Source organism: Camelina sativa, chromosome 7 (genome assembly GCF_030686135.1).
Source record: "Camelina sativa cultivar CO46 ecotype springtype chromosome 7, ASM3068613v1".
NCBI lineage: Eukaryota > Viridiplantae > Streptophyta > Magnoliopsida > Brassicales > Brassicaceae > Camelina > Camelina sativa.
The window spans coordinates 21515028-21541622 of NC_141886.1; the positions used below are offsets into that span (position 1 = coordinate 21515028).

The 26595-nt window shown below is 36.8% G+C and overlaps 4 protein-coding genes and 1 non-coding gene across 10 annotated transcripts; 2 read left to right on the plus strand and 3 right to left on the minus strand.

Annotated features, from left to right (window-relative positions):
* Positions 1-10148: 10148 nt before the first annotated feature.
* On the minus strand, positions 10149-16133 carry LOC104701528 (DNA-directed RNA polymerase 1, mitochondrial). Its single transcript, XM_010417223.3, has 19 exons — positions 15095-16133; positions 14732-14965; positions 14488-14621; positions 14309-14375; positions 14079-14137; positions 13786-13903; positions 13524-13637; positions 13236-13367; positions 12739-13155; positions 12530-12580; positions 12339-12409; positions 12161-12245; positions 11824-11979; positions 11622-11696; positions 11412-11501; positions 11260-11307; positions 10940-11054; positions 10748-10851; positions 10149-10629 (listed from the first exon to the last, which is right to left on the minus strand). The coding sequence occupies exons 1-19, from the start codon at positions 15860-15862 to the stop codon at positions 10519-10521; spliced, it is 2949 nt and encodes a 982-aa protein (XP_010415525.2). The 5' UTR covers positions 15863-16133; the 3' UTR covers positions 10149-10518.
* Positions 16134-16272: 139 nt separating this feature from the next.
* Positions 16273-16344, plus strand: TRNAM-CAU (transfer RNA methionine (anticodon CAU)). Its single transcript has one exon. It is a non-coding gene; the product is annotated as a tRNA-Met (tRNA).
* Positions 16345-16912: 568 nt separating this feature from the next.
* Positions 16913-19010, plus strand: LOC104701529 (transcription factor BIM2). Of its 2 annotated transcripts, none has more exons than XM_010417224.3 (7): positions 16913-17146; positions 17298-17382; positions 17594-17663; positions 17758-17853; positions 17998-18359; positions 18469-18598; positions 18673-19010. In XM_010417224.3, the coding sequence occupies exons 1-7, from the start codon at positions 17032-17034 to the stop codon at positions 18757-18759; spliced, it is 945 nt and encodes a 314-aa protein (XP_010415526.1). In that variant the 5' UTR covers positions 16913-17031; the 3' UTR covers positions 18760-19010. The 2 variants fall into 2 exon arrangements, with proteins under 2 accessions (XP_010415526.1, XP_010415527.1); XM_010417225.3 differs by having other exon boundaries at positions 16935-17146; positions 18469-18593.
* A 30-nt stretch (positions 19011-19040) lies between these two features.
* LOC104701531 (uncharacterized) lies at positions 19041-22643 on the minus strand. Of its 5 annotated transcripts, none has more exons than XR_015562194.1 (11): positions 22078-22643; positions 21834-21988; positions 21523-21745; positions 21282-21427; positions 20983-21188; positions 20773-20907; positions 20564-20683; positions 19995-20419; positions 19685-19921; positions 19400-19593; positions 19041-19321 (listed from the first exon to the last, which is right to left on the minus strand). XR_015562194.1 is itself a non-coding variant. In XM_087459094.1 (11 exons), exons 1-11 carry the CDS (start codon positions 22452-22454, stop codon positions 19123-19125), a joined length of 2397 nt encoding a protein of 798 aa, XP_087315220.1. In that variant the 5' UTR covers positions 22455-22643; the 3' UTR covers positions 19041-19122. The 5 variants fall into 5 exon arrangements, 3 of the variants coding, with proteins under 3 accessions (XP_087315220.1, XP_087315221.1, XP_087315222.1); XM_087459094.1 differs by having other exon boundaries at positions 19685-19901; XM_087459095.1 differs by having other exon boundaries at positions 19685-19901; positions 20983-21189; positions 21327-21427; positions 22078-22581.
* Positions 22644-22746: 103 nt separating this feature from the next.
* Positions 22747-24711, minus strand: LOC104701530 (uncharacterized). Its single transcript, XM_010417226.2, has 6 exons — positions 24161-24711; positions 23966-24072; positions 23744-23841; positions 23051-23247; positions 22888-22961; positions 22747-22791 (listed from the first exon to the last, which is right to left on the minus strand). Exons 1-6 carry the CDS (start codon positions 24612-24614, stop codon positions 22750-22752), a joined length of 972 nt encoding a protein of 323 aa, XP_010415528.1. The 5' UTR covers positions 24615-24711; the 3' UTR covers positions 22747-22749.
* Positions 24712-26595: the final 1884 nt, after the last annotated feature.

Sequence of the window (26595 nt, forward strand, 5' to 3'; positions counted from 1 at the left end):
GAGAGAATATTTTATTAAGAGAGGATAAAAAGGGATTTCCTTTTAGTTAAGATGCACAAAGATTTAGTTAGAAATCTTTGGTGCAAGGTTAAATAGACGTCAGGCAAGCCGCAGAAAAGGGTTAGCACTTAGGAGCATAGTTTGTGATATTTGTGGCCTTCAAGCAATCATAAAAAGTTTATAAGGTGAGTGTTGTCTATCTCTTTTAAATCTACACAGGGTGTTGTGTTAGCTAGATAAAAGAGTGTGATGAGTTTCAAGTCTTGTAAGAAACGAGAGTTTTTGTATAAGATTGAATAAAAATGTTTGTTTGGCGCGTTCCAAGTGGTTCTAAGTGTTGTGTGCTTCTCTATATCTTAACAATTGGTATCAGAGCAGACACCTAATAAAAGTTCTGGTATCTTTTCAACAGGTGAGATCTTGCGGCAAGGGTATGGAGAAATCACTAGGGTACGTTGCGTTACCAAAACCTTTGAAATTTGATCCGGAGTGTTTTGGTTATTGGAAAGTTATGGTCAAGCAGGTCATCTCAAGTATCGATATGGAAGCTTGGTTTGCTGTGGAGGATGGCTGGTCACCTCCTATGGAGAAGGATGAGGAAGGTGAATTGGTTCCTAAGCACAGGAAGAAATGTACAGCCGAAGAAAAAGCAGAATCTAAACATAATTCACAAGCATTGTCTGTTATCTTCAATGTTCTGCCAAGGGGTATCTTCAGCCAAGTACATGGATGTGTGTTTGCTAAGGAAGCGTGGGATATTCTGGTTGTCACCTTTGAAGGCACAAGCAGTATTAAGCGCACCAGACTGGACAATCTTGCATCTGACTTTGAAAACCTACACATGACTGAAAATGAATCAGTTGCTGACTACAACATTAGGTTGAGTGGAATCGCACAAGAAGCTGTCGTTTTGGGGAAGCATTACAAAGATAAGAAGCTGGTGAAAAAATTTCTCAGAAGCCTACCTGATAAATTCCAACCACACAGGTCTGCTATAGATGTGTCTCTCAACTCTGATGAACTCAAGTTTAATCAAGTAGTAGGGATGATGCAGGCTTTTGAACTGCAGCTGAAAAAGAAGGAAAAACTTAATGAGAATTCTTTTGCACTCAAGGCTGTGGAGGAACAGAAAGCTGTAGAGTCTCAGGAGGCTGTAGATGAAGAAAAAGTGGGTTTACTGGTCAAGAAGTTTTTTCGGAAGATGGAGAGAGGTCAGCGGAAGGGACCAACATCCTTCGGAAAGACTGATGCAAATAAAGATTTCAGAAAGGGTGACAAACATGATCGACAGTGTGCTGAATGTGAAGGTTACAGACATTACAGGTCTGAATGTCCGAACAACAAGCGCAAGAACTCGCTGCAATGCTATGGTTGCAAGGGTTATGGACATATCAAGACAGATTGTCCTTCGCGTGAGAATAAACATAAATTGTACATCACCTGGAGTGAAAGTGATTCAGAAGAAGAGGAAGGCAAGGGCAATATACTTAACAACTTTGTTGCACTGCTGGGTGTTATTGAAGAAAACGAAGACGATGAGATCCTGATGGTAGAAGAAGGTGGAAAAAGGGAGGCTGACTCTGACTCAGATGGAGAGGAAGCAGACTTGTCGGTGGAGGATCAAATAGAACTTCTCATCAAAACTGTATTGCAGAAAACTAAAGACAACACCGATCTACTTTCTGAAAGGGATACACTACAGATGAATATTTCGATGCTGTCAAAAGAGTTGGATGAGGAGAAGGCTAAGTCTCTAAGACTTGAGAAACAGTTGGAGGAACAGCTGAAGAATATTCGAATGTTGAATCAAGGCACTAAAAATTTGGATACCTTACTCAGTAATGGGAGATCGAACAATGTGAAGTGGGGACTGGGATATCAAGGAGCTGATGCTAAGGTATTGCATACACCAAATAGTCAGACTGGTAAGCTTCCAGGGAAGCAGATGACGGATCACAGAGGTGTGTACTCTCAGAATGGATATCAGTTTACCTTCAGAAATATATTTACAGGGAAACCACAGAGACAGTTGTATGCCTCCACCAATTTTCAACGGCCCGCTCAGAGATCTGTTCGACTTAGCAGAAGAACATGATGTTGGTATTGCGGTCATATGAATCACTACAAGGCTTAGTGCTACAGGTTCAAGAATCGAGTCTCAAATCTGGTACAACATGACATGTTCTATTCAAATAGAGGAAGAAGTAATCAAGTGTATGTCAGTAAGGATGATCTCTATTGTCATGTGGCATATACAACTGAAACAATAGAAGCTGATCAGGCTAAGTGGTACTTTGACAGCGGATGCTCCAGACATATGACCGGTGCCTCTGACAATTTGTCGCATGGAGAAGATGTTGTTGGAGGAAAAGTTACCTTCAGAGATGGAGGAAAGGGTACTATTAGGGGCAAAGGTATGACTTGTGGTGAATCCCAACCACATCTGAAGTATGTATTCCTTGTGGATGGTTTGAAGGCAAATCTGATCAGTGTCAGTCAGCTGTGTGATGAGGGTTTGGATGTCACTTTACCTAAGAAGGACTGCAGAGCAGTGGATCAACAAGGGTCTGTAAAACTTCGGGGAAGACGGTCTGGCAATAACTGCTACATGTGGAACTCAGAAAACCAATGCTTCAATGCATCTGCTAAGTTGGACACTGATCTGTAGCATCAGAAACTTGGTCATTTGAACATTCGCATTATGCTTAAACTGGCAAATCATGAGATTGTGCGTGGAATCCAAAGCTGAGGGGTGATCCACATTTCATATGTGGTACTTGCAACAAGGGAAAGCAGATCAAAGTGTCTCATGGGTCAGTGTCAGATATTCGAACAAATCATGCTTTACAGCTAGTCCACATGGATCTGATGGGACCCATCCAAGTTTAGAGTGTATCTCGACGCATATTCATTTTTGTCATGGTTGATGATTTTAACCGCTACACCTAGGTGAGATTTCTTCGTGACAAATCTGACACACTGGAGTGTTTTCGAATTCTTGCCTTGCAGATCAAAACTGAGAAGTGGGCCATTGAGACTATCCGTAGTTATCATGGAGGTGAATGCCAAAATGACAGGTTTGATGAGTTCTGTGCTCATCAGGGTATTACTCATCATTACTCAGCGCCTAAAACATATGAGCAGAATTAAGTAGTTGAGTGCAAGAACAGGACTTTGCAAGAGATGGCACGGGCTATGTTGCATGGAAATCAAGTTCCTCATCGTTTCTGGGATGAAGCTGTTAACACAATCTGCTATATCATCAATCGTGTCTACGTCCGACCAGGAATTGATAAGACTCCCTATGAGTTGTGGAAAGGGAAGTCTCCTACATTTAGCTATTTTCATGTCTTTGGATGTCTCTGCTATATTCTGAATGATAAAACTGCAATTTGTTCATTAGTCATTGTTACCTGGCTTTTTTTTATGGTCGCAAGCTCTTGCTTGATGGCCACGAGCCTAAGACGAGGGTATTGACATTCTTGTTGGTTACTGGATTGGCCAAAGAATCATCTCTTTCAGACATCCTTTTTGGTGATGGGAAGAGTCTTCAATCATTGAATAGGTTAAAGTAGCTTTGCTGAGACTTATATCCCCACAGGCAGTACCAAAATGTGGGTGTCAGGTCCCACATACGAGAATATTAGTGGTCGAAATCGAGTGGGATCTCAAAAACAAGTATTTGGAAAAAAAATGTATTTACTTAAGATTTTTGCCTTGAAATCGCATACCCTTCTCAAGGTTACAATGCTCTTATTTATACTAAAATATGTCATAAATATACACATTAAATGTAATAATTATCCATGAATGCATCTGTTTTGATCTTGTCCTTAATGCTTGTAATGGTTGAATCTTCATGATTGAACGAATATCTTCCTGAGCCGAGGTCCCTTGATCCAGGATTCTTTTCCTTAGTTCTGAGCAACCTTCGTCTTCCCGAGCTGAAATGCTCCAAGCTGATCCTAAATGCTTCAAACTGTCCTTCCTCCCGAACTGCTTATGACACACGTCCAATGACTGGCTTGTTGGTCAACAATTCAGGCCTTTAACCGAGGATCCGAACCTGCTAGAGGGTTCCAGGTCCAACACTCGGCATTGAGTTCACCTACCCCTCGCGCAGCTGATTGAACTAATAATTTAAAACTCCAACGTTATTGAACTAATGATTTAAAATTTTATCTTAAAAATCTAGTCTTATTGAAAACAGTGTGGATTTAACTTTTAATGATTTTGAAGATTTGAAAATATTTTTTTAGTTAAAAATACATATATCTTAATCTCATAATTTTAGGTGAGATTTGAAAGAGTGCTGACGGGTTATGTACGTTGTGTAAGAGTGGGGATGAGACAATTCTACATATTCTCCGAGACTATCCAGCCATGATGGGGCTGTGGCATATACTTGTGGCTCCAAACAAGGCACACTTCTTCTTCTCGTGGGCAGAGAGAATGGTAAAGTGGACACCGCCTAGAGGGGGTGGGTTGCGGCAAAACACATACATCGCCTAGGAGAAGTGGTTGACGCAGTTGGAGTTGGAAGTAGACTTCGAACTCGTGCGGGGTTTCTTAAGACTATGGTGGGTCACTGCGTAGTATTGGTTAGTTGGATCTAGCCTTTATGTGGAGAATTTTTTAAGAAGTTGTTTGATGCCGGTTGTCTCGTACGAAATAGTGGAATTCTGGTGAGATCGTTTATTATGTGTCATGTGTGAAGATTGAAAATTCGGATCGGGTTGTTTCAGTTTGTTTTTATACACAAATTAAAAAAACATATAATATACCTCTTTTACATATAAAACAACATTAAATAAAATGAATTCAACATATAGCGAAATACAATATAAAATATGATTGGTCAAAACAAATTAAATCTTTTTTTTTACATAGAAAATTGCAAAACATCATTTAAAGTAAAAAAAATTTTTTTAAGTCAAACGTCAATTAAAAGTGAAACGGAGAGAGTATAATTATAATATTTCAAATTAATTTAAAAAAAAAATTTAGGTTTTGGTTTTTTAATTATATTTATACTACAAGAAATATGAGTTTTGGTAGCATATCGTTGTAGCACGAATTTACTAACTGCTACTAAAAGTACTAAAATCGGATATCAAATCTTTGGTAGCATTAAATCAGCGCTAACAAATATTTTCATTAAGCGGGAACATAAAAATCACTATTATAGCTGAAAATTTGTTTTGGAAGCAAAAAATTTGGGCTTTTCTTTTGCAATTAGCCCCAAAAAAAAATTAACTTTGTTAGTGATAAAAAAAAAAGACTTATGTTTTTAACCGAAAGGGGATCTAGAGTTTTCCTAAAAATACTTATAGAGCTTGACTTCTGATTTTTATAGAGCTTGACGTTTATATTTTTGTATTGAATTGGAAAACTTGACTTCTGATTTTTCTATCTTGAAAAACTCAATAAAATAGAGCTTTTGTTTAATTTAATTTCTTATCATTCTCCAAAATCAGTAGAAAAAACATAATCAATTCACAATGTAGAATTAAAATTTACAAAATAAAAATGAAATATCATGATATTTGATTTTATTTTTTGTTAACCATCATGATATTTGATTTAGAGTTAATAGTCAAGTCAATATATGTGGAACACGACAAGAGCTGCATCTCATCCATATCAAAACCACCCACGAATGAATCTACTTATCTCTCTTTCTTTGCCTTACTAATACATGAGTTCATTTTGTTTTTCCGGTTTGGTAGACCAAAAAATAATACTGAGGAGAGAGATGGTAATGATAAGTATTATATGGTTACGTGTTTAATAGGCAGAGGCATGATGAAAGGATGAAAAGAGGAGGTGATATCAAAAGTGTTTTTCTCCACATGTCATGTTGTCTAAAGTCTATATTTTCTATTAAAAAAATTAAAATAGTTTTTTTACTTTATGATTTCTCCACATTTCATGTTGTCTAAAATCTATATTTTCTCTTTTTGCTTTAAAAATAATTATAAATTAATTTATAATATAACTTTAACTTTTTTTTAATATATGTGAAAGTGGCAAAACATCGAACTATTAGGGACATAGTGAGTAAATTAGTTTTTAAAAAAGAACAAGGCAACAAATTTGATAAAAATGCAAAAAGAAAAGTCTTGGCTTTTGTTGACAAAAAAAAAAGTCTGGCTTTTTATTGGCTGGTTCATAGAAGTGAGGATCACAGTTTTTCTAATATCCACCGTTCATAACTTTAGATCCAACGGACACAAATAATTTAGGTTTTTTATTTATCTCTTTCCTTTCCTTGTCATCTCATCTTCCTCTCTTATTCTCTTTCCTTGTCCTAGCGTTTATGGAAACGCTACCAAAGCCATATGGTAGTTTGGTAGCGTTTTCAGTGTGCTACTAATACCTATATTTCTTGTAGTGTTATGGTATAATTTTGAAGAGGTAAGACTTAGTATTTAGAGTTTATGATTTCATTTTGAAAGTTTAATTTTAAAACATGATGTTATTTTTGAAACCTTACATTGGCAACGTCAATAGGAATTTAAATCCAATTTTCTAGTTTACGTATAGGTAAACAACAGAGATTTTTTCTCCCATTTGGTTTTTAAGATACCATATTTGAGTTTTTTGATTTGGATTTGGATTTTACATGGTTTTAGTGATTATTTACCGGGACTAAGTAAACTGATTGAAAATGCATTATGTGTACAAATGATTGTAAACATGGGTTTGGATAATGCATTGTCATCTAGATTCACACATAATGCATTTTCATACAAAAATATTATGGTTTCTGAATATGAACACTCTTGGCCAAAGAGAGAACAAAATCCATTAAAACTAATTACAGAGGGGAGCATTCTATGGTTTCTGTTTTAAAGATACTGAAAAAACCAGAGCAAAGAGTAGGGTTACAAAGAAACAGAAAAAGCCTAAGCCAAAGCGCCAAGACCACAACTACTTTGACAGACGTATTTCAGAATTGTTAAAGCCTAAAGGTGCCTATTTTAGAATTGCTAAGGTATTAGTGAAAAAACAAAATTCAAATCCTTTGTGTCACATGATAATAAATTTTCCAGTAATGGTCTACGTGTGAGTAAAACTCACACAGCTAAGTTAAACCCGAAAATTAAAAAAGATAGTTGAGGTTATCCTTCAAGTTTGACCTAGTCCACTGTGAGTTTTTTTTTTACTCCGGTGTATGTTTCTGGCAATGTTTATACGGTGTACTAGATTATGACATGTATATACGCGGGTTTATAATATAAATTTGAACCTGTATAGGCGAAAGGAAATTATTCTATAAATTAATAAGGTCCGGACCATAAAATTTTATTAATTTATAGAGGTTTTAATTTATCGATTATCGATAAATTAATATTTTATTAATTTATGAAAATATTTTTTTTATTTTCATAATTTTGAAAATTTTCTATTACAACATAAAGTACTTTTGTTATCATTTATATTTATTAAAAAAAAATTTTAATTCATAATATTGGTTATCGTAATAGGATGAATTTTAATTGTTTACTAAATTATCTAGGTAAAAGTGATAAATGTTAGAAGTTTAGAGTTAAAGAAAAAATTGCTACTACTATCCTTTATGGTAATGATGAAGTCGAAGAAGATATTGCGGTACCTTTAGAACCAGTTACTAAATAAGCAATTTTCGCGTCTAGACTCTCCATAATTTTTGGATGCAATTGAAAAGACAATAATGAAAAAGTTTAGAGATGAGTTCCACCAAGAATGCAAATTCAAGATTAGACAAACAATAATAGATTCATATTTCACTAGATTTTCATAGATATATATGTGTATATATATATATATATATTTAGTTTATTTGATTATTAATTTATGATATTGATGGGACCATATTTTTACATAGGATTTCCAAAAAAAATATTATTTTATTATTTTATCGGAATGTGTCATTTTTTACACCGGCCCAACTTGGGACCGTAAAAATTTATTAATTTATAGCGAGTATTAATTTAAAGAATATTAATTTATAGAGGTTCTATTGTAGGTAATATATAAAAACAATTTAATTATTTGTATTTTTATTGATGACACTTTTTGTGAAAGAGGAGAGTAATCAATTATTTTCAGTTAATTATTTCATATATATATATTCAAATTTTTCTTATTTCTGAGTGTGAATATGTAAATATTATGTTTAAATCAAATCAAACAACCATATATTTAAGCATACAAAGTTAGGATTAAAATCTCAAAATATGGTTTAAAGATTCACGTATAATAAATATATATAGTAAAAATTAGTAATGATAAGCCTAAATATATTTTGAAAAAATAATTTTATATTTAATATCACATATACTTATGTTAATATGAAATATTTATAAAATTTAGCTACTCTTTTATAGTTTTGTTAAAATGAGTATCAACCTCGTGGAATTGGTTTTATAATTTTAATATCATATATGGCATTTCAGACCTGTACAATGTCAAAAATGCCAATTTATACCTACAAACCCTCGGTGCCACCAATACTCAAATAAAATTCAAATTTCATTTCCAATTATAAAAAAAGTGCTGATTTCAAAGTCAAAATCAACAAATATTTGTCAAGAGCAAGAGCTGACTCAGATGACACCTATTAGATGAAGTGGCATTGTATATTAAAACAACATCGTTTTGATGCTGTAATTTCGTTTTTTAGAAAAAAAGTAACACCCTAGATTCGAACCTGGGTTTATCAAAGTTTGAATAAACGCTTTAACCATATGATACAGCAGCCTTATTCGAATTATTGGGGAACTTTATTGTTTATAATCATATCCGCCCGTGAGAATCTCTCTCCTCTTCTTCTCTTTCTGCTCCGCCGTGGTTCCTTCTCCATCTAGATCCGCCTCTGTTGATCCAATCGCTAATTGATTACATTCATCGTGGTTTCCCAAGATTTGATTTTTTAACTTTTTGATTCTTTAAAAATTTTGACTTTTGGAGATTCTATGTTCCTCTCAGATCATAATCATCATCACTAGGCTTTTTGTTTTCCAGTAAAAATTAAGCAATGAGGAAGCCAAAATTATCGATGCCATTAATGATGCTAAGGAAGAGGAGAAAAGGAAGAGGAGGGAGATTCTCGGAGGTGGATATGGATATAAATATTAAAGTTCCCATATATACCGAATAAGGCTGCTGGATCATTTGGTTAAAGCTTTGTTGAAAACTTGGATGGACCCGGGTTCGAGTCTATGGTCTTATCTTACCTTCTTTTTTTAAAAAACGAAATTAGAACATCAAAACGACGGCGTTTTAATATACGATGCCACTTCATCTAATATGTGTCATCTCAGTCAGCTCTTGACTAATATTTGATGATTTTGACTTTGAAATTGGCACTTTTTTTATAATTGGGTATGAAATTTGAATTTTATTTGAGTATAGATAGACATTAGCACCAAAAATTTGTACATATATAAATTAGCACTTTTGACATTGTACAGATCGGAAATGGCCCTTTTCCCTCCTTGAGAATCAGAGGCCTGAGTTGATGGTAAATTTTGTAGAGGAAGTTTTGGAAGATCCTCGAGTAGAAGCGAAGTCCCATGATTGGAATTCGATTATCCATGCCTTTTGTAAATCTGGACGCCTAGAAGATGCAAAGATTACATTCAGAAGGATGGCTTTTCTTCAGTATGAGCCAAACAACAAGACATAATTGTCGTTGATCAATGGATATGTGAGCTGCGAGAAGTACTTGGAGGTGGTGGTTTTGTGGAAAGAGTTCAAAGACAAGAAAGCAAAACTGGAGCATGCTCTTGCGGATGCGTTCTTGAATGCATTGGTGAAAGGAGGGTTCTTTGGCACGGCGTTGCAAGTGATAGAGAAATGTCAAGAGATTAAGATATTCGTAGATAGGTGGAGGTACAAGGCAACGTTCATGGAGACTCAGGTTGCCAAAGTTGAGAAAGAGGAAGATGAAGAAAATGGAGTTTCTTGATGCTTTTAGTTTAAGAACTGGGCTGGTCTTACCACATGAAGAAAACTTCTTAACGATCAAATCAAAAACTTGTCTTTGTGCGGGGCCAAGATCAGATTGATTTCTTATTTGTAACCAAATGTCTAATGCAAATTCCTTCGTAACTTTTTATTTTTTAAGCAGAGGTCTCAATAAGAGCGTCAGGGATGTAATATGTCCAAACTCATATAATATTATTGATAAGCATTTTAGTGTAAATAATTATAAAAATGTTATTACTTTAAATATTGGAAAAAGTCTATTTTACTAAATTACACGTCGATCAAAAAGGAGTGCCTACGCCTTGCCTCCTGCCAAAGTTTGAAACACTCTTTTTCTGTGTATATTTACAAGTAACCCGAAAGCCCACCTCTGAGTTGAGAGGTAACCATCAACATTCCTCATTGCTGACTGGAAAAGAATCTTCCCCTTTTGATTAATGTGCCTGTTGTATTGGCTTGAAGAAGCAAACTTACTCTGCCCTGAATGTTAGATGTGTAGTATTGGAGCTTCCAATATGTAAGTGAAGCTGACTGTGCTGCAGCTCAGTTGAAGAAGTATGGCGACTGAAGCACTTTCCTCAGATCAAAGTCGCCTCGTTCTGGTAATGGCGGAAAACTTAGGTCTGGGAAGGACTTCTGGAAACTCTCCAACAACTATCAATTCACAGATAAACCATCCATCATGAGTTTAGTTATAAGAAAACAAAGACAGAAATTTGTAATGATGGTAATTGTATATCCCCTGAAAGATGTAATAAGTAGATTCTTTTACGTTTTCTAAGATTGGCTTTTCGTAGAGCTCGACAAACTTCTCTCTGAGTATTGTGTTCATTATATCAACATCACTGGCATGGGTCCAGAACGAATCATGCACCCCTACAAATTAGAAATTGGTATGAAGAGTAAGAATCTAGAATGAAAAAATCAACATTAGTTAGATGCATACGGGAAGGCTAAAGCTGACCTGCGAAACTCAAGCCCGCCCTGTTGCAAGCAACTGCTGTCATCATCATGTGAGACCCATCAAGAGAATGTATAAGATTTGGTGCGAAAGCTGTCATCTGCCTCCGCGACTGGACCTGAACCAAGAGTACAGTATGTAGTGCAGAAAGATGAGACTACTCTGCTTAAAACTCATGAAATCTTTAAATTTATCCAAAGGCTACATCATGATAAGATATAGGCTGAACCCTACTCTTTCTACGAATAAGAACGTCGAGTCATAACTCCCACTGATGGAAAATATGGAGAAAAGTTATGGTGAATGAAATTTGGTGGGGTTACCTTATCAGTCTCACGTTTTAGAGTCAAGACCTGAAGGGTAGTCTTAACCTGCCAAATTTGATGCCTCAATTTCAGTAATATTTAAGAGAGTCACTATCCAGTTTTTCAACTGATCATTTGTGCTCCATGTATCAAAGAAGTTAGAGCATTACCAAGTGTCTACCAGGCATCCGATACGGTTGTACAACTGGAAGGCCAAGAGGAGTCGTCCAACAAACTGCTTTGTTTTCTGAAGCTATTATCTGTCCAACACAGAAAACAGCTCTCATTGTCGTAACCAATTATAAGAGAAAAATTCCTTCGTAACTTATGATTTCTTTAGCAATGGCCTCAATAAGAGCGTCACAGGTATAAGAACTGACCTTTGCACATTCACCAAACCAAGTCTTGATAGCTCTTGCAGCTTCAAACATCTCTTCCAGTGCTTTCAAAGTGATCTAAAAAATGAATAGAGGAGTGAACCTTGGATCCCAAAATCCAAAAAATCATTCGCAGATTAAAAATGCATAACCATAGAAAGCATATCGTTGCCCAAACCAAGCAAGTAAATTAACATTTTCTTACTTTTGCTGCATAACAAGCTGCATGAAAAGTCAGCGAATCATCGTCCCCAAAGGTATTACGTTCTTTTAACCTCTTCTTTATTTGGTCGCGTGCGCCAGAATAAGTAACACCATACACTGATGTCATGACCGTCTGTTTGACCAGCTTTCTGTCAACCTACAGAATTTCAATAGTATAGTCTGTTGTCAGATAGGAATATAGGATGATCACAAACAAGTATTAAAGTGACATATAGTAGCAGTACATCTGATCCATATGGTGGTGGGATAAAAATTTGTTGTCAATTAACATGTTTGGCAGGAGGTAGCCTATTTAACAAGCAAGAGATATGAATAACCTGGTCGAGCATGAGTTTGGCATATTTGGCATTTGGAAATGTTTCAGGATCTTTCTCTGCGTCTTGCTGCATGATCTTGAGAACCCTGATTTAAAATTTAAACCAAGTTAACAATCCTGTCTGATTAGAGTGTTCATATAGCCAGAGTGATAAGGGAATACAAAGATAAATAAAGTACCTAGCAGCAATTTCTGCATAAACATCTGCCGGCTTTTCACCTGTTACAAGGTTGACAGCATCTGCTCCCAACTATAAACAAAACCAATTGAAAGAAAGAAATCAGAAAACCTTAAGGAGAAGTATATTTGCCTATGTTCGATAGAATGAATAAAAAAAAAATTTATCGTTACTGAAAAACTAATGGCATACCTTATCCCTCCCAAGAGCAGCATAATGTTGTAAGCCATTACATGAACCATCCTTGCAATAAAAATTAATAAAGGAAAAAAAAGATTATCTACTTAAAGAGCATAGATGATGATAATGCAAAGCAACAAAGGCGTCTATATAATTTTCATTTCACTAGAATGTCATAAAAGTTGTTCATGTACAAAGTATGGATAAAATCTAGCAAGTACCTGGTGGATGGGGATATGAGATATAGCAGCTTCAGGAAAGGGGCTTCTCAAGGCTTCTGAAAGATTAATGCAAGCAGCCAAACACTGAAAGGGATCCTCTGCGTTAAGCCACCATCTTTTTCCTTCAAGAGGTCTATCAGAAGAATCAAATATATCTTTTAAGTGACTCTCAGTAAATGCAACCCGATCCTTATAAGCCAACTTATCAACTCCACCAGCATATAAGTTTGCTATATGTATCTTCAGCCAACGCAATCCCGATTTCCCAAGAGGCTTTCCCTTACAAAACTCAAGGATGCCTCGACAGAGATCAGACCCAAGATGGTTAAGATATGGATGCATGGGATATGCTCGGCCACGAAAATCAACGTTGTGAGGGTAGTAAAAACCTTCCTCGTCCTTCATTTTACGTGCCACCTGCTCAATCAAATGAAAGTACAATGATGTTTTTATACATTAGAGCAGCAAGAGGAGCTCAAAAAGAAGCCTTCTCTTACCTCGAGTTTGAGCTCTACATCGCACCTTTGTGAATGTCTCTCACTATTTTCCTTATTTGCTTTTTTCAATTCCCATTTCCAATGTTTTACATTCTCCTGGTCTTCACTTGTTGGCTCTTCTGGAACGGGTACCTTTTGGAGTTTATAAAGAGGTGAGAAAAATCCAAATTTCTAGAAGAGAAGTATGAGCTAAAATTACTTCCTTCTCTGAAGAATATGGAAGTATATAGGTGAATAAGAGCTAGAAGTATAGATTCATAAAGGAAAGGACAGAGAGAGAGATCTTACATCTTCACGGTCAACCAGACCACCAAGTCGACCTCCATTAGCCCAGATTCTGTCAACCAAACTTAACACCTTTTTGTTTATTCTCCATTTGGTGTTTCCTAGAGTATCTAAAGCCTGATTAAACAAAAGGAATCACATGAACCCATTTATTCATATAACAAAATATTCATAATTTTGCAACTCCCAGTTCTGCTTTTAAGAATCCAATAAATGGTTAAGCTCAAGCAACATTAACTTCCAATAAAGATGAAGGATATCAGACCTCAAATACTGGCTCCAGTTGCTCCTTTGGAGTTTGTTTGATTACAGTACGTTGTTGTTTAGCTCCATGTGTTCTCATGACGTATGAAGGCAAGAAAAAGTGTGCCCCTTGATCGTACCTGTAAAATACTGTCAAATTACATAGCAATTCTAGAAACATACTTGAGCAAACTGTAGATATCCCCTGTATGACGGGTACATAAGAACAATGCCCAGAGAAGGAGAAATTTATCAAAGGGATCTAGCAAGAGTAAAATAGAAAACAATCTAAGTACTAATTATTGGTGAACATACCCTGTCCAGTTCCGAGGAGGTATTAGCATTGGCAAGTAGGGAATGACCATATGTCTAGCCTGTTTAAAACAAAGGAAAATGGTGAGAGAAGAATAGAAAGATTGTCTCAAACTCAATTTAAAATGCCTTGATATATAGTGTGGTAAAAGATTGTTCCAACCCTAACATCACAAAGGTACAACTGTTATCAGATAAAAGATCCGCAAAACATAGTCCACGATTCTGCTTACTGATTTGTCAAGGCCCTTTTTGACCAGAGGATCACATTCGATGCAACCATATCTCCTGCTAGTCTTTCTGAGGAAGAATACAATAGAATGTAAATAAACAGCATCGACAAGGAGAGGGAGAGACGGAGACAGAGACAGATACATGTGAATGAGCATAAAAAGAATCACAAGCCTCTTACGTATTTTCTAATGTGACAGTTCTGAAAGTTTGCTTAAAAGCAGGTCGGATGTCAGGTGGACCATCATCAAACTGTTCAGCTGGAGGTTGTATATAAGCATTTTGCATCAACAGCTCAATCAAACGTGAGCCAACCTAGAAGCACAAGAGCCGATTTTAAATCACAGAGAAGAGAAAAAAGGAGAAGGAATATAAGAATTAGTACAAAGCGCTGTGCATTAACAAGTGTGGAAGTATAAACAAACCTTCACTTGTGCCTCTTGACCCCATGGCTTGAATGAGTCATGTTTCTTCACTAACGCTTTTACTTCCCTCAATTTCTTTTTTTTCATCAGTACAGAAACCTGTTTCTTCACCCTTTCCGTTTCTTTGGTCACAGTTTCTTCTGAAACATGCACAGCTTCTGATTCATCATTGATCGTCTTGTCAGTTGCATTCTTTTTCTTCGTAGTTTTCTCCAAAAAACTGTTGATCCTGGCCTGCTCCATCAATCCAATGAGTCATTTTTATGATTCCACTTAGATTCACTCTCAAGTCAATTTCTCAAGTCAGTCTCAACCTATATCATGAAATAGCATCAAAAGCATCGAGAGAAATTGAAACTTTACCTCCTGCTCAACGGCGTCCCCAATCTGAGTAGCAGCATTGACTAGCTTAACAATGCCAACACCTTCCGTATTAGTCATCAACAATCCCATCATCTTATGCATAGTGATAACAGCCATCATATCAGCCGGAAGCTGCTCCATAAAAGGCGCATAAGGAATCTTCCCTTTCTTGATCTTGAAAGCATCAAGATCAGCTTGAATAGCATTACGAAAAGGCTCAAACCAGCCGAGAAACAAAGACTTGACATAAGGCAGATTCGGTGCAAGCTTCTGCTCACACATATCAGCTAAAATCTCACGACACTCTCTCGCAGCTCTTTGCCACTCTTCAGTCTCCATTTTCACTTGTCTTTGTTTCAGCATATAGTACTTCTGTGCTCCCATCCCCGCGATGACTCTCTTTGGCTGCGTCGCTGCAAGCCTAGCCTTTTTACGGATCCTCTCAGTCTCTTTCTCCATCTCCGTTATCAATTCATTAACTTCATCAGACCCAGAAGAAGAAGACTCATCATCAGGATCAGTAGAATCAATAGCTTGAGCAGCTGTTGCATACCCTTCAAAAGCATAATAGCATTGACCATGACGAAACGAACCCAATCTACCCAATTCGTTAATTGGGTTTATCGATAAACCATTTCTAACGCCAATGAGATTAACAGAAGAAATGATCCCACGAACTTTATTCACCGGAAAATGAGTACCGGAGCTAGAATCAGATAAAAACTTAACCTTTCTTAATGAAGCTCTTCCCAAAAGGTTCCTCCACATTTTTCCAATCGTCTTTGTGATCGCCACGAAATGGCTTCAGGTAGATTAGTTCCTCCACGAGCACAGTCTCGGGCTATGTAGCTATTGGATTTGTAGAGATGTCAATACAAACATAGAAATGAAAGAATGAAGATTCGATGAACAGAACTTTCAAAAAAAACTTGGACTTGGGTGAAGAGAAGGAGAAGATCTGGAGAAAAGAGAAAGGCACCGTGAAGTGTGCATACAGCCGCCGAAATAAACCCTTCATAAAACCTTCGGTTTCTGCTTCACATTTCATGGATCTTTGTTCAACCCGACCCGTTTATCAGATCCGTTACCGCACTTAATTGGGCTCAAAGCCCATATTCTAGCACTAGTTATACAAGTATATACTATATATAACATAAATAACATACCAATATCAACAAATCAGAGTGGCGCAGCGGAAGCGTGGTGGGCCCATAACCCACAGGTCCCAGGATCGAAACCTGGCTCTGATAAAATTTGTTTTTTTTTCGTTTTTTTCTTTATAAACTTTGGGCTTCAAATAGCTCGGCCCAATGCTGATCACATCTATAAGCCCTTCTTATGCAGTGTTTTGGAAGCTCCATTTGTCTTTTCACCAAAACTGTAAATTTTAAAAACCACAAATGTTACAAAGTCTTTCAGTTTATATATACAGTATATGTTATTTTGAATGTTATCAATTAAGGATATGAATTTATAAATAATGTGAAAGACTGCAAAAATCATAACACTAGAGTGGTGTAAATAAAAACATTTTCACGGGTATGCTACTTTTACGGTTTTACCATTCGATTAAATAAAACAAACATGGTACGTACGAAGGTGAAAATTAACAGATCAGAAAGAGACCACGTGCATCACGTGACGACCTTTAAATTTGATAGGTTAGAATCCCGTCTTATCACGTGAAACCCACGTGTCATTAGAAGCTACGGTTCGATTACAGAGCTTAACCGGGTAATATCGGTACGTACACGTGTCGAAATCATGAAACTGACGGACAAAAAAACTCAACTGAGAGAGTTCATGTAAGTCTCTCCCACAGGTAATCAAAACTCAACCGAGTCACGAGTCACCCACAAAACAAATAAAAAACAAACAATAGAAGAAGAAGAAGCTCTCGTCGACGGCAAAAGTTGGAAAAAAAAACTCCGGCGAAGATGAGAACCGGAAAAGGAAATCAAGAGGAAGAAGATTACGGTGAAGAAGACTTTAGCTCTAAACGTGAAGGTCCTTCTTCCAACACTACTGTTCATAGCAACAACAACAACAGAGGTAAAACTTGTTCGATCCAATTCTAGAGATTTTTTTGAATTTTCTTAGATATTGGTTCTTCGATTTGTGTTTTTGATTGGATTTGAATCGAGATGGATTTGGTTTTGGAGAGTTTGGGATTTGATTTGCTGGTGTTGAATTTGGAAAGCAGATGCAAAGGAAAATGATAAAGCTAGTGCGATACGTTCTAAGCATTCAGTCACTGAGCAACGGAGAAGAAGCAAAATCAATGAAAGGTATGAGGATTTCAAGCTTTTTTTTTTGGGGTGGCTTGCTCTTTTGAACTGTGGAGATTCAGAGTAACAATCTTTAGGATTACTTATGACTTTGTGTTTGGGAATTTTGCTCTGCCTCAATGCTGTGGTGTTGATATGGGGACTTAGTTCTACTATCATCATCTTTGTTTCTGTATAGTATGAGTGCTGAATTTCTTAAATCTCTTGTCAGATTTCAGATATTGAGAGAGCTAATTCCCAACAGTGAACAAAAAAGAGATACTGCTTCTTTCCTTTTAGAGGTATTTCATGATAATTTAATGATGTTCTATGTGATAATATTCATTGATTTTAGATCTTGTTAGCCTTAAATAGCACTTCTGTTGCATTCTCTAGGTGATAGATTATGTCCAGTATTTACAAGAGAGGGTGCAAAAGTATGAAGGATCGTATCCAGGATGGAGTCAGGAACCAACTAAGTTGACACCATGGGTAAAGTTTTCACTTTATATCTTTCAGAAACATGTTTAGATGCGTTCAGCTTCTACTATGTTATGTTGTGGACCTGCAAGTGGTTCTGCTGCCAGTTTTGTGTAACTTTTAGCTGAATTTTTATGTTTTCCTGATTGGAAACAGAGGAATAATCACTGGCGAGTTCAGAGTTTGGCGAACCACCCAGTAGCTATAAATAATGGATCTGGTCCAGGGATATCTTTTCCTGCAAAGTTTGAAGAAAACGCTGTGGCTTCTACACCTGCAATCGTTGCAGAACCGCAAATCCCGATTGAGTCTGACAATGGAAGAGCTATAACCGGCAAACCGATTGAAAGTCAACCTGAGTTAGACGACAAAGGATTACCACCAGTTCAACCAATTCTTCCGTTGGTACAAGGTGAACAAGCTAATGAATGTCCTGCTACTAGTGATGTGCTAGGCCAAAGTAATGACCTGGTTATTGAAGGTGGAACCATTAGCATCTCTAGTGCCTACTCGCATGAGTGAGTTAAACCTAATCTTCTAAGTCTGCCTCATTTCTGTTAGTTTTTGTTTTTTTTTTATCGAAGTGATCGATTGGTTTCTTATTAATGTGTATTCTGAAATGACCAGGTTATTGAGCTCATTAACACAAGCTCTCCAGAACGCTGGAATTGATTTGTCGCATGCAAAACTTTCCGTCCAGATTGATCTCGGGAAACGAGCCAATCAAGGACTAACTCATGACGAGCCATCAAGTAAGGTAAATTAGTCGGTTTCACATTCCATGTAAACAGTAACCATATACGATGATGTTGATACATACTCTCTATGCAGAATCCATTATCATCTGATACACAAGCAAGAGATCCAAGCTTTGAGGAAGAATCTGAACAGTCTCATAAGCGCATGAAAACACTGTGACATTTCTCTGTAAGGCTCAACGGCTTTGGAATATATAAATGTATTGACAGATTGCTTCTATCGTGTACATTGTTCGGCTTCTAGGGGATTCCTACAGTCGTTAAGATCAATTATGGTTAAGTAGATTGTACGTTTTTTGTGGTTCTGAGTTTGTATCATCTTCTTCATCATTCATGTAATCTATCAATATGATCTCTTGTGGAATATCAGATTACGTTTCAAGTTTATCACATCATTGTTTTCTGATTTTATCTTCCTTTGTCTATACCCGTTAGCAAGAATGAGACAAACTGATTTATGACTTCGAGCAAAAGACGTAATAATAGAATCAGTTCAAGCTACATAAAAGATTACATGATTCTTTCATCGATTGTTGTGATGACCCATAATTTTGATAAGAAAAGCATAATCAAATGCAGTCTCTTCGCATTGAGCATACCGACCACCTTCACCGAAATGGCCCCCATTCATATTTGTTCTCAGAATCACAGCTCGTGAGCAGTCCTCGCACGTACTCTCCCGTATCTTAGCCACCCATTTTGCACCTTCCCATACTCCAACCCTAGAAACCAACAAACACACGAAATTGTGATCCATAAATTCCAAAACTTAAGTAAAATCATTCTTGTGTTAAGCTTACCTTGAGTCATGAAACGAAGTTGTGACATGCATGGACGGATAGCAAACATCTCTGCGTATGTTATCATATGGAGAATAGCTAAGGATGGATCGGAAGTCGGTTTGAATGTCCGGATTCCCAAATTCTTCATGGTCCAAGAGTGTGAGAGGTAATTTTGAATCTGATAATGTGTTTAACACGTCTACGAAAGGAACCTGCACAATGGTACAGCTTGATCATATATAAGCGTTTGCATATCATTATGGACACAACCAAAGCATTTGCTAAGATAACCAATATTCTAACCTTCAAAATTGCAGCTCTAAATAGACTCGGGTGCATATTCATGGCTGCAGCTGGAAGGATAGCTCCTGCGCTGTACCCAATAGCAGCAAGATGGTGTCTATGCACATAACCCTTTTCGATTAGATAATTCGCACTATGTATGAAGTCTTGGATTGAGCTTTGTTTCAACGATCCAGTTCCGGATTTGTGCCATGAAAAATCCCTACCACCTCCTCCCCTGAGACCAAAATGAAACTTCTATAGGAGGCGCACATTCAAATTACCACTATCACATTCAAACTGAACGATTTAGTAATGTTTTATAACTGACCTCACATCAGCAAAGGCAATAACCCATCCACGATCAAGCATACTCAATCGATTTGTGCACCAGCTTTTGTCCAAAGCTTCTCCATACGCACCATAACATATCAACATTCCCGGTGATTCACTCTTCTTCGATGCTTCTCGTGAATACAGAATTGTAAGAGGGACTTCAACTCCATCATGTGAAGAAACTTCTTGTCTTTCACAAACATATGCATCAGATAAACCCTCCCACTTATGCATTCGAGAATCTAACTGACCATCTTGTTCCTCACTCGTTCTATCATCAAGTTGACATCTGTTCTCTATCGAACCATCTGCAGGGTACCATGGCGTACTACTATCAGAATTACCTATAACCCCTCTCTCCTGTTGCACAATTGAGAACAATCGTCTTGACACATCATAGTCGACGATAGTGTCAGGCATCTACAATCCCAAAAACAATAGTAAGGTTATTCAGAGAAACTATCAGAGTAGAAAGAATCATTTTACATGCAAAACAACTACCTTATGGCATCAAAGCTACAACAGTAGAAGAACCCGTTTCTTAAAGCAACAAAGTAAACATACCACAGGAGATGAAAGCACCACTCGGTATATAGAGCTCTGAAAGTTGTGGTTTGAACCTGGCGCAACACTGCATTGATCAGGTGGAAGAGGGAAATACCAGGGATTAAGATCATCCATATGCTGCAAAAATAGAAACATACCTTAGTAAAACTGTAGGAACACCGAGAGAAAACGTAAAAAGACACTAACGCAAGATTAATCAGAAATACCTTCATATTTGCTTTTACGGGCATATCAATAGAACATAGCATAGGGAAGCCATTCTTATTAAGAAAAAGCACCAGGTAGTCATTGAACATGTCCATATCTTGTATTAACACTTCATCATTTGGGCAGAAAACAATCTGACAAGAAAAAATCAGTATTCTTCTCTATCTCAAAAAAGTTACAGAAAACATGATTTATAAAATAACCAAAACCTGCCAGTCAGATGCTTCAAGTTCTTCCACTAAGCATCTAGTTAAATAATAGCCTTCACCAGACCACTCACTAGTTGCATTTGAGGGAGAATTTGTAAGAATGTAAAAGAACCCATTGTGGTGTTCCAAAAAACACTGCACGCCAGGGACTCGTTCACGAGTTCTTCGTAAATTGGCCATTGGCTTATCAGCATTTACAATATAAACCTGAAAACAAGATAACTCAGCTTGAGCATAAAGTATATGGGTGATAGAGACTATATAAGAAAATGCAATTGAAAGTTCAAAACAGGTTAATTCCTCGGATGAAGTCCTTGAGTTCGAATTGATAGTAACAAACTTGCCATCTTTTGTGGTCGTTATGTCTACACAGAAACTGGAATCCTTTTCTGTAAACACTACGGTATCATCTCTCCCATCTGATTCAACATTTGTAACAACAACCCTGCAAAAACATGTCACAGTTGAACAAACAACCCCAAGTTTCATAAAGACAAAAAAGCTATCAATCTACTACTAGTTTAAGTTTACAGTATTTGCCTGTGAGGTCTTTGGCATTCATCTGCAACAGTATAAAACAAGGTGACTCCATCTAAAGCCCATGCCAAGCTAACAACTCCATCAACTTCCAACCTCGGAACTAAAAGACCGGTTCTCAAATCCTTAATTTGAAGAAGGAAACGTTCACCTCCCTCGGGATCAACCGTGTACGCAAGATAGTTATGATCAGGTGAAACCCGACAAACCCCAATGTGAACATAACCTGAAGTAATAGTACACATAACACTTGCGTAATCGTTTACGACTCTTAAACTAAAACTGCAACATTACGCTAAAGGAATAAACTTTACCGTACTGCTCTGCAATTTGATTCCAGTCAAGCACAACTTCTTCTTCTTCTTCTCCTCCACGAAAAAGACCAGAGAGCCAATTTGTTTCAACCTTGTCCAATCTCCTACACAGAAGTGGGTACTCTTTTCCTTTGGGTATGTATTGCCTATATAACCTACTCAATTGACAATTCAAAACCCGATTCAATCCTTTTTTTGACTCGAATCAAAAAAAAAAAAGTTTCAAGATTATAGAGAGATGAACCATGGTCCCCAACGCTCAGGAGGTGTGAAAATCTCTTCCGGAATACGAGTTTTCATCTCGGAGACTAAATCACGCCTTAAGGCTTCTGTGTCAGCCATGAAAGCTTGAGCGTACGCGTTCTCACGCTGGACGTAGTCGGCGAAATCGGTATCTTCTGTATTCTTCATCCAACGGTAAGGATCTTGCCTTGTGATTCCGTGGGTCGAGACCGTGAAGGGGATCTTCTTTGGAGCCGGAGGAGCTTCCGTTGGAACAGAGAGTGATGCTGTTCGTCGAACAAAACATTGCGTCGAGAAAGATGAAATCGCCAGAGACAAGAGTGATGATATTGTCGGCGACGACTTGGTGGTACGCCGGAGAAGAGATATTGTCGTCATAACTACACTCACAGAGCTAAACTAATAAAACCTCTCCAGCTACGAATACATATGTCAAAATCAAAAGTTTCGATTTTTTTTTTGGGTAATTTTGTATTCAAAGTTGTAAGCTTTTTTTTACTGCAACATAAAGAAAGTCTCGTTTTTTAAAAAAAAACTGCGAATTCGAATGAATAAAATGTGTTCTTTTGCATCTTCGCTAAAGCAAAAGCTATACACTGATGATGAAACAGATCGATCATATACCATCCTCATTTACTTCCCCACGATTGGGTGTAACAAAACTAATATATTTCTATGCCTTTGCTGCATTTGTTTCTTTTTCTTCTTCGGCATCCTGCAAACACGAGAAGGCAGATTTAGATTAAACCAAGGTGTTCGTTCTCTTCTTGTATCTTTTGAAGACAAAGAGAGAATCAAATGTTTAACTTACAGAGTTGCCAATCTTGTCGAAGTCATCATCACCCAGGCTTCCTCCATCATCACCATTATCATCATCATCATCATCTGCAAGGTTTCACAATTACACAAACAAAATTCAATATTTAAGACACGTCTAAAACTTGAGAAGCAAAGTATAAGTCAAGGTGTCTCACCGGGAGCTTCGTCACTGTCTTCTAAATCTCCCAGGAGGAATGTGTCAAGATCTTGCTCAGAGGATGCAGTAGATGTTCTGCTTTTTGCGACATTCTTTTCACCTGTTTCTGTTCCTTCAGCCCCTGGGCTCTTCTTAGCTTCTTCCTCTTTACTCTCTGCTTTGTTCCTAAGTTCCTCCATGTACTTCCTCTCATATCTGAGCCAAAACAAATCATTTCCTCTTAATTTATGCATGCGGCTATCAAGTCTCATACCCACGAAAGACATGGGTGCTCAATTCACTAATCACCTAACAGATATACACAAATGATTAAGATGCCAAGATCTTCTATACATTTTCAGTTAAACGTTCCTTTGGCTTTGCCATTCTCATTTGTGAGTTACATGGTTTTCCGAGATAGCTACTGAACCGAGCTAGAGAAGACTGGCAACATAGATGATTTGCAACAACTAGAGAGAATTCACTAAAACAGTCTCTGGATCAACCCCACGTTCCAATATGATTAGTTATGGTTTCATTTAACCAAACTTATGCATCTAATCACATGTCTTAAGCTGCATTGATTAAGCTATGAGACATCATAGTCTTAGTAATATACAGGTCTTACGCTATCTTTACTTCCTCCTATGCGCTTCTTCAAAAGTGAGTATCAAAAACGTTTTAGAGTTGGAGAGAGATAGTAGAGCCTTACGGTGCAACATGAGTGCTCACTAAGGTAAAGTAAATCCTCCAGAACCTCCTTTCTTTCATGACTCGTGGGCATAACTCATATCTTAACTTCGAAATTTGCTGCAACAAACACAAAATGCAAACATCAAACAATGTAGCACATAAGAGATGAATCTACAAGTTAACCAGTATGCAAGATCAAACTATATAGTATTCTCAATTCCCAAAATCCAAGTATTAGTACCTTGACAGAACCAAGAACAAGAGTGGCATGTCTCTCCTGCCACTCCGATAGATCCTTCCGAACATTAGACGCACTTGTTTCCAAATCAGAAACTTCCGACGATTCATCTAATCCACATTTACCACAACACATTGCAAATCCTCAATTCCAGAAAATCAAAGAAGAAGATAAAACAACAAGATAAAGCAACCATACCTTGTTCAGGAAAAGCCTGGAACGTAGCAGACGTCAAACCTTTAACAAACTCTCTCAAATCATCGGTGATACCAAAGCTAACAAGCTCAGATTCAGAGATCACAGAGCCACCACTAGATCCTGATCCTCCCCCAAACGGAGGTATAATGTCGGCAATAGATTTAATATTCTGGATCTGATCAGCTTGCTTCAACGCAACGACTTTGAGCTGATCCGCTTTGGTTGAAACCTCGGCGGCGAACTCCTTGGATTTCTTCGCCGTCTCGGCCACGAACTCGGAGACGTTGAGCGAATCGGCTTTCTTAGAAGCTTCGAGAGCGAACTCTTTGGATTTTTTAGCGGTTTCGGAGACGAGATTGACGAAGGTTGTTGAAGATGATTGTAGTGTTATGGTTTGAGACTTCTTCGCTGCTTCTTCTGCAAACGATTTCGCTCTCTTCCATAGATCTTCCATTCTTCTTCTTTTTTTTTTTTTTTGCTCCGATCTGTTATTTTAGCGTTACTGATGAAATTAAAGGTCTTTGTTTCCGTCCTACGCGGAGAGAAACCTCTGAGTCAATCAGAGGTGTTTGACTTTTAATACGTAATATTATGTGTTTTTTTTTTAATTCCGTGAAAATAGTGAAATATATATTTTATAATTTTATAATTTTTAATTATAATTTTTTTTTTTATAGAAATATGATCTCTACTAATTTACACTTTCGTATGTAAATTAATTAACTCAAATTTAATTTAGAAAGAATACTTTTGTGAGAATGATGTCACTCATAATAAAATGAAAAAAATAATTTATTTTAAAAAAAAATCAAAAAAAAAAAGATTAAGAAAATTATATGCTGAACTGAGAAGGAAGTCATGGAGCCGATAAACTTCTAAGGCGCTAAAGATGTTGAACTTCAAAAGTTGTGTATCTGTGGATTTTGCTCTAAGAGCTAACTATATCGAGCTATTATATCAGGAAACGTGTTTTCTTGACATTGAGGTTGATTAAGAAACTCTGAAATGAAGATGTAAAAGAGATTGCTGATAAACCTCTAGCACCTGAGTTGGAGGAAAGACAACTTCAACCGATAATTGATAGGCTAGTCGCCATTTGAAGGAATTATAGATACAAGTGAAAGTATTGTAGAGGCCGATATATGGGTTATATGATATAATTGGTAGTCTTGTTTGTGCATCATTGTTAATGAAAGAGGTTAATGATGATGAGGGAAAAGTTTTTTGTGATTATGCATGACGTTGTTCGAGAAATGGTATTGTGAATCGTATCTGCTCTGAAATAAAATAGGATGTTTTTATTATGCATGCAGGTTTTGAGTTAAGAATTGGAACATTGTGAGAATTATGTCCCCGAGACCCAGAGCCCAGAGGTGTCTGACTTTCAACGGTTTTCTTGGTCGCACTAATCTTCATGGCCATCGGAACCAATTTTATCAGTTTTTTAATTTAGTGAAATATATGTATATATATATTTTATATTTTAAGATATTTAACTATAATTTTTTGTAGAAATATCTCTTCTATGGATGGTGGTTTAGACTTTCTTGAATTGTTTGAGAAAAAAAAAATCGACTTTAATTTTCTCGTATTCAAATTAATTACCTCGAATCCACCTGAGAAGATAGGTTTGTGTTAATTTCAAGATTAATAATAAACTTTTATTTGTATGCAAAGGTGCAGATAATCGTTTTTGTTATATATATCGACTTTAACGGAAAAAAATAGATACAGCATGACATGCACTACAAGAAATCTTATAGAAGACGTTACTTTAAAGTTTAAACTTTTAAAGCATGGAATTAATAAGATTTAAAATCAGTTTTTAAAAAAAAAATGATATATATGCTCTAATTATGGGCTTGTCGACGTTGAACAAAGCATACAAACGTTTAACATGGTGCATTGGTGCATGTCAAGTTGTCAACGTTGAACAGAGCATAGAAACGTTTGTTGAGTTCATATGATATCATAAGAGCATGATAATTGCACATACTCAAATGAGTGTCTTTATCTTTTCATAAAAGTAAAAATAATACTAATATCTTCACACCCTTGTTTTTAATTTTTGTCTTTCATTAGTCATCTTTGGATGCCTAAATCAAAACAGAGTTCTTGAAGAATAACTACAAGCCAAACAAAGAAAAGGTAAAAAAACATGATGGATGCGCAGAAGTTGTCGACCTGATCGTACGCCAATAACCTTCTCTCATCTTCACAGAATTGTTTCGCCTAAGGTTTCAAATTCCAAACCACAAAAGAAAATTAACATGGTTATAGAAAATTAAATCAATCAAGCACAAGTAACATGGTGAATGAGATTAACTTCAGATACCTTTGGAAGAGCTTCTGGGAGACGGCCATTATGAAGGAGCTGAGCTATATCTGAGTCATATTTCCAATGCCATTTATTTCAAGTTAATCGGAGGAGTGGT

Excerpts from the sequence above, each read along its gene's own strand:
- LOC104701528 (XM_010417223.3), bottom strand. The coding sequence starts at position 15,862 with ATGTGGAGGAACCTTTTGGGAAGAGCTTCATTAAGAAAGGTTAAGTTT. Across the intron at positions 13,638-13,785 it reads AACTGGAGCCAGTATTTGAG|GCTTTAGATACTCTAGGAAA; the intron begins GTCTGATATCCT and ends TTGTTTAATCAG. Across the intron at positions 11,980-12,160 it reads CCAAACTCATGCTCGACCAG|GTTGACAGAAAGCTGGTCAA; the intron begins GTTATTCATATC and ends GAAATTCTGTAG.
- LOC104701529 (XM_010417224.3), top strand. The coding sequence starts at position 17,032 with ATGAGAACCGGAAAAGGAAATCAAGAGGAAGAAGATTACGGTGAAGAA. Across the intron at positions 17,147-17,297 it reads TAGCAACAACAACAACAGAG|ATGCAAAGGAAAATGATAAA; the intron begins GTAAAACTTGTT and ends TTTGGAAAGCAG. Across the intron at positions 17,664-17,757 it reads CTGCTTCTTTCCTTTTAGAG|GTGATAGATTATGTCCAGTA; the intron begins GTATTTCATGAT and ends TGCATTCTCTAG.
- LOC104701530 (XM_010417226.2), bottom strand. The coding sequence starts at position 24,614 with ATGGAAGATCTATGGAAGAGAGCGAAATCGTTTGCAGAAGAAGCAGCG. Across the intron at positions 23,842-23,965 it reads TTGTTCTTGGTTCTGTCAAG|CAAATTTCGAAGTTAAGATA; the intron begins GTACTAATACTT and ends TGTTTGTTGCAG. Across the intron at positions 22,792-22,887 it reads TCGACAAGATTGGCAACTCT|GATGCCGAAGAAGAAAAAGA; the intron begins GTAAGTTAAACA and ends TCGTGTTTGCAG.
- LOC104701531 (XM_087459094.1), bottom strand. The coding sequence starts at position 22,454 with ATGACGACAATATCTCTTCTCCGGCGTACCACCAAGTCGTCGCCGACA. Across the intron at positions 19,902-19,994 it reads ATTGCCTTTGCTGATGTGAG|GGGAGGAGGTGGTAGGGATT; the intron begins GTCAGTTATAAA and ends TTTTGGTCTCAG. Across the intron at positions 19,322-19,399 it reads ACTTCGTTTCATGACTCAAG|GGTTGGAGTATGGGAAGGTG; the intron begins GTAAGCTTAACA and ends GTTGGTTTCTAG.